The sequence below is a fragment of the Delphinapterus leucas genome, chromosome 6 (genome assembly GCF_059928025.1).
Source record: "Delphinapterus leucas isolate spDelLeu-1000000601 "Yukka" chromosome 6, BTC_Dleu_Yukka2, whole genome shotgun sequence".
Classification (NCBI taxonomy): domain Eukaryota; kingdom Metazoa; phylum Chordata; class Mammalia; order Artiodactyla; family Monodontidae; genus Delphinapterus; species Delphinapterus leucas.
This window is the reverse complement of record NC_143134.1, coordinates 123,052,749-123,058,178: the sequence shown is the minus strand read 5'-3', so window position 1 is coordinate 123,058,178 and position 5,430 is coordinate 123,052,749. Positions and strand designations below refer to the sequence as shown.

General features: G+C 60.9%; 1 protein-coding gene across 6 annotated transcripts in view; it reads left to right on the top strand.

Moving 5' to 3' along the window:
- Positions 1 to 5,430, top strand: part of ADAMTS13 (ADAM metallopeptidase with thrombospondin type 1 motif 13) — a 33,909-nt gene that overhangs the window by 2,990 nt on the left and 25,489 nt on the right. For 5 of the 6 annotated variants that reach the window (XM_022578185.3, XM_089913986.1, XM_022578182.2 and 2 more), the window contains 2 exons: positions 176 to 242; positions 3,861 to 4,036. In XM_022578185.3, coding sequence (XP_022433893.1) covers positions 176 to 242; positions 3,861 to 4,036 — 243 coding nt within the window. The remainder of the gene's footprint in view (positions 1 to 175; positions 243 to 3,860; positions 4,037 to 5,430) is intronic. The other variant, XM_089913985.1, reaches the window with a different exon arrangement.

Here is a 5,430-nt window from a genome sequence, read left to right as displayed (position 1 = left end):
ACCCACCTGTTGAGGGGCAGACCCGGCTAGGCGGTGTGAGTGGCTTGCCCCCTCTCCATCCTGGGCCCCCTCTCCATCCTGGGCCCCTTCTCCCCCCTACCCCCCCCCCCCCCGCCTGCTCCTCTCCCACACCTCCTTCTCCCTCGTCTTCCCTCACTCATCCTTTCTCCCACAGCAGTTTCTTCAGGCTTTGGAGCCAGAGGAAGTGACCGCTTACTTTGGCCCTGACGTTGCCTCCGAAGGTACTTGTCCTGGCGTCTTCCTTGCAAGGGGAGTTTCTCAGAGCCTGCAGGGGGCATCTCACCCTTGGGTCAGGGACCTTGGCTTTTCAGTGGCTCAGCTGAGAGGAAGTCAGAGCTCCTGCTGTCACCCCGTTAATTAGTTCTGTTACTTCCTGCCAAGTCGATAAAAACTGGTCTGGGTGTCCTGGGCCGGGCTGGGGTTGTGACCCTGGGATTCTGCTCAGTATCTCAAGGGAACGGGCACCAATTAGCTGGTCTCTTCCACCCCTGGGCCTCCCTTTGGGCTGACTGACTGTCAGGAACTCTTGCAGTTTCCGGCCAGGATGTAAACATATTTATCTTTTCTGTGAGACACAAGAAGGGCGCTGGGTCAAGCTCCAGCCAAAGCCTTTTCCTGTTGCTCGTGGACCGTGTCTGTGGACTTCTCCATGGTGCCAGCCCCCTTTCCAAGTAGGGCCATTGGTGATCCAAAGGCAGTTGGGGACCAGAGGCAGGGTAGGCTAGTGGTCAGAGTGGAGGGAATTAGGGGTGTCCCACTCGTGCCTGCCTTCTCTGTGGTCAGGGCCAGATGCACGCTGAGTGATGGCTGGGGTCGCGCTGCGGGCAGGGGGAGCTGTGCTGGAGGGCCGAGCAGGGGGGAGTGAGGGGCCTCCTATCTCCTGCAGCGCCCTGATTCGACGTGGCCCCGCTCACCTGTGTCTGTGAGCCCGAGCATGAGGCCAAGGACGGGCGCGGGGGGCTGCCCTGCAGGGCCCCACGCTGCTCCCTGGCAGCCCTGGGACGGCTTTTCTGGGCCTCCTCACCACCTCCTTCACCAGCGAGCGTGTGGTCAATGCCTCCCTCCGGCTGCTGGGGGCCCCCTACCCCTGCCTCACGGGAGGCCTCGCCCTGCTGCCCCCAGGCGCAGCGTCCAGGCTCACCTTCTGCTTGGGCTGTGTGGTGAGTGGGCGCCCAGGCCGGCAGCAGGGGGAGGTTGTGCCGTGGGGACCCCAGTGGGGCAGAGATGCCTCCGAGCCCCCACTGCACAGCCAAACGTGAGCGCAACACCACTTAGCCAGACTCTGACGCCATTGGGGCCTGTTCCTCGAGGCTCAGAAAAGCCAGCTGAGTTTCCCAAGGCCACCCAGCTGGCAGGCGGCAAGCCCGGGGAACAGGGAACGGAGAGGGGGTGGGCTTTGCAGTCAGACCTCTGAGCTCAGACTCCAGCTCTGCGCCTTAGTATAGGCGACCTTGGGCCAGGCACTCCCTGGACGTCAGCGTCGTCATTGATGGGACTTCCCAGGTGGTCCAGTGGTTAGGACCCGGTGCTTTCACTATGGGGGCCCGGGTTCGATCCCCAGTCGGGGAACTAAGATCCCACAAGCTGCGAGGCCAAAAAAAAGAAGAGAAAAGAAAGATTAAGAAAGAAATGGTGAAGGCAGCAGCAGTGGCCTCTTGGGTATCTTTGGGGATTGTCACGCGTTGTCACGATGCGTCACTGAACGAGCCAGAGCCGTTTATATCATAACCACCCGCCTCCCCACCCCATCAGGAGGCCCAGTCTGGGTTGGAACAGATGCGCTCAGGGCCCATCTAGTGACAGGCAGTACTGTTCATTAGCGCAGGCCTAGCTGGTCCCTCAAGACCCCCTCCATTCTTGCACACGTGGGGCCCCACCGGGATCCTTACCAGGCCCTGTAGACTGGGGCCGGGAGGCCTTGTGCGTGACGGGGACTGGAAGCGTGGCTGGGGACCTGGCAGCAGGTGGTGGGCAGCGAGCGCAGCCCCCAGAGGGCGTGGCTCCCCCGCTGTTCCACACAGATGGGCTCTTGGACCTTGGACTTGGGCAGGAGCCCTTGGAGGGGGCAAGTCCATGCCTGGTGCTGTGATGGCCCTGCATGGGGGATGGGGCTGTATGCACCAGGCAGCTCTCTCTCCTCCAGGAGGGTGACATCCTGGTGGGTGCAGACAGGATCTATATCCAGCCATTGAGGAGGTGGCACCGGGAGCTGGTGCCTCCCTGGGGTGGTGCCCAGCCCCACCTGCTCCACAGGCCCACCCCCAGGGCACCCACGGTTCCAGGTACAGCTCCTGGGAGAGGGAGGGCAGAGCTGCGTCGAGGACAGCTCTGCAGGAGGGACCAGCTCTCCTGATGCCTGGGCCCAGCTCCACCAGCCACCTTCGTTAGCACGCAGGGGAGTGCCCAGCTCACGGGGCAGGCCAGGAGAACACGTGGCCACCAGCCGTGGCCCCAGGCCGTCTGCTTGGTGGGCAGGTAGACCTCCCGCCTCTGAACAGCCATTCACAGCTTACAAAGCGTGTTCACAGACGTGCGCCATGGAGCCTTGGGCGGGCCGAGGTCAGTGGCTCCTGATAGATCCGATGCTGCAGATGGGAATCCAGAGGCCCAAAGATGGGAAGCGGCTGCCGCAGGCCTCCAGGACGGCTCCAGGGTATGGGCAGGATCGGGCCGGCTCTGCTGCCAGCACGCCCGCTCATGCCTTCCCCAGGCTGCGCCCGGCTGCAAGCGGGGTGTGGTCCTGGGCTTCTCTTGCCGTCTCGGGGTGACCCCCTACTCCAGTGTGCGCCCAGCGTGGAGGTTTGGGGTGGCCAGAAGGACATAAAAGCCACACAGCAGCTGGTGTCTTCTGGCCTTGCGCTGCCCCGAATACCCAGGCAGCAATGGGCTCTGGGCCCGAGGGGTGGAATGAAACGTCTCCACCTGAGACGGCCATCCTCCCAAGACCCGGCCGCGTCTCCCCTGTAAGCTGGCCGAGCTGTCAGTTCTAATGGTCACAACGTGAATGACATGCGAGAGCTCGGGACCTCTCACCCTCTGAGAGTGTTTCCTCCCGAAGAGCTGGGAGGGCCAGGCTACCCCAGATGAGTTGGTGGGTGTCCAAGGGCGTGAAACCGGGGTGCTGAGGGGCCGGCTCCAGGAGGGCCAGGGCAGAACTGCTCAGTCAACATAGAAAACTAGCTATGGTTACCAAAGGGGGAGGGGGGAAGGATAAATTAGGAGTTTTATATACAGATACACCCTACTGTATATAAAATAGAAAACCAACAAGGTCCTACTGTATAGCACGGGGAACTATACTCAAGATTTTGTAATAACCTTGGACTTCCCTGGCAGTCCAGTGGTTAAGACTGTGCGCTCCCAGTGCACGCAGTGCGGGGTCGATCCCCGGGCGGGGAACTAGAATCCCGCAAGCTGTGCAGCATGGAGAGAAAAAAAAAAAAAAAGATTTTGTAATAACCTATAAGGGAAAAGAATCTGAAAAAGAATAGACGTATACGTATACGTATAACCGAATCACTTTGCTGTACACCTGAAACTAACACAACACTGTAAATCAACTCTGCCTCAATAAATATATAAACAAATAAATAAACCAAATGCTTAACCAATTAGTCATTAAAAAACAAAAAAAGAGGAACCGCTCCCTCAGTCTCCCTGTGCCGGGAGACGGGCCCTCTCTGGCTCCCCACAGGCCCTGTGAGAAAGCGAGGGTCGGGCCCGTCCACGCCCTAATCCCCACAGTAAGCGGCGCATCCCCAAGCCCAGGAGTGCGGGGTGATGGAGGGGCCTGGCCATGGAGGCCGCGAGGTCAAAGCCACATCTCACCTGCTCTCTAGGACCCTGGCTCTCGGCCCTGCCCCCCGCCCCACCAGGCCGTCCTCCCGCCCCTCGCCTGCGGAGACAGGCTGCCAGGAGCCTCCTGCACCTGGAGCTGCTGGTGGCCGTGGGCCCCGACGTGCACCGGGCTCACCGGGAGGACACGGAGCGCTACGTGCTCACCAACCTCAACATGGTGAGTGCTCGTGTGGGCAGCGGGCTCTGTGGGTGGCGCTGACCCGGCGAGGCTCAGGGTTCCGGGGGGGCGGTGGCTGTCCTCAGAGACCACAACCAGCCCGTCCTCGGGAGCCTCTGGACACAGCGCCCTGCGCCCGGGGCTTGTGCAGAGCGTCAGTGAGCTGTCTCGTCTGGGGGGCTGAGCTCAGTATGAACCTGAGGCTGGGGTCACACTTGGGGCTCGGGGCCCTGGGGTGGGGAGAGGCATGATCTTTCTCCCTTACCCCACTGGGGAGTGCAACCCCCAGCCTCTTGCTACTTGGGTCCCTTCGCCCGGGGACCCTCAAGCCTGGCCTCTCCCCCAACGTCCCTTTGATCCGTGGGCATGTCGGCCAGCACTGCCCCGGCAGCCAGCCTGGCTGCCCCACACCAGGCTCTCCCAGCGCCCTTCTTGTGGGTACCCCCATGTCCGCAGGCCTCCCCTTCACTTGGCTTCTAGGGGTAATGGTGGGGCAGGAAGCGCAGCTCCCACTAACCATTACCTCAGAGAAAAAGAGGCGGCACAGAAACAGGTGACTGCAGCACCTGGTGACACACTCAGTCTGACGGGCTGTGCCCGGCCACGAGCGCAGTCACATGTGAAACACACACAAACGTGTTCTAAGGCGGCCAGGTAAGTTTCCACAACGTCAGGAGATTAATATCACCGCCGGCAGCGGCAGGGCCGGCATTGCCCCCCCTGGTGAGTTGGCCCTGGAGGGCAAGCAGCCATCCTAGAACGTGGGGTCCTTAGTACCATCTTGTCCCCGGCCTCAGGTATGCCCAGCTATTCCGGACAGAAGGAAAAGGTCCCCCAGTCTCAGAGCCCCAGGCCCTCCGACACCTCTCCTTTCCCATGTGTTCTCTGGGCCTCGCTCCCTGGAGGGAGTCTGGGTCCCAGAGGCCACACCCATGCAGCCTGACCCCTGGAAAAGCTGGCTCAAGTCCAGGACAAGCCTGCTTGGGTTTCCACCTGCCGACTCCAGAGGTGGAAAATATTCCCTCTAGGTCACTTGAAGGCTACTGTTTTCAAGTTTTGGGGGTCCCCCCACCTCAAATATGCTGAAATTTGGTAATCAAACCACACTCCCTGTGGTCATTCAACATGTTTTATGAGGGCCAAGGATGGTCAGGTGGTAGATTGCAGCCTGGCTCCTGCCCAGATGGTGCCAGTCGTGGTAATGGCCAGTGGCATGACTGGGCACCCACCTCATGCCAGCCGCACTGTTCCTAAGTCTGCCAACAACCATGGGAGGCTTTCTCTCCATTTTACAGGCAAGGAAACTGGGGTCCTGAGGTTAGTAAACGGGATCCTGGGCGTACAGGTAGGAAGGGGCAGAGCCTGGGTTCAGACTCAGGTCAGCTGAGGCCGGT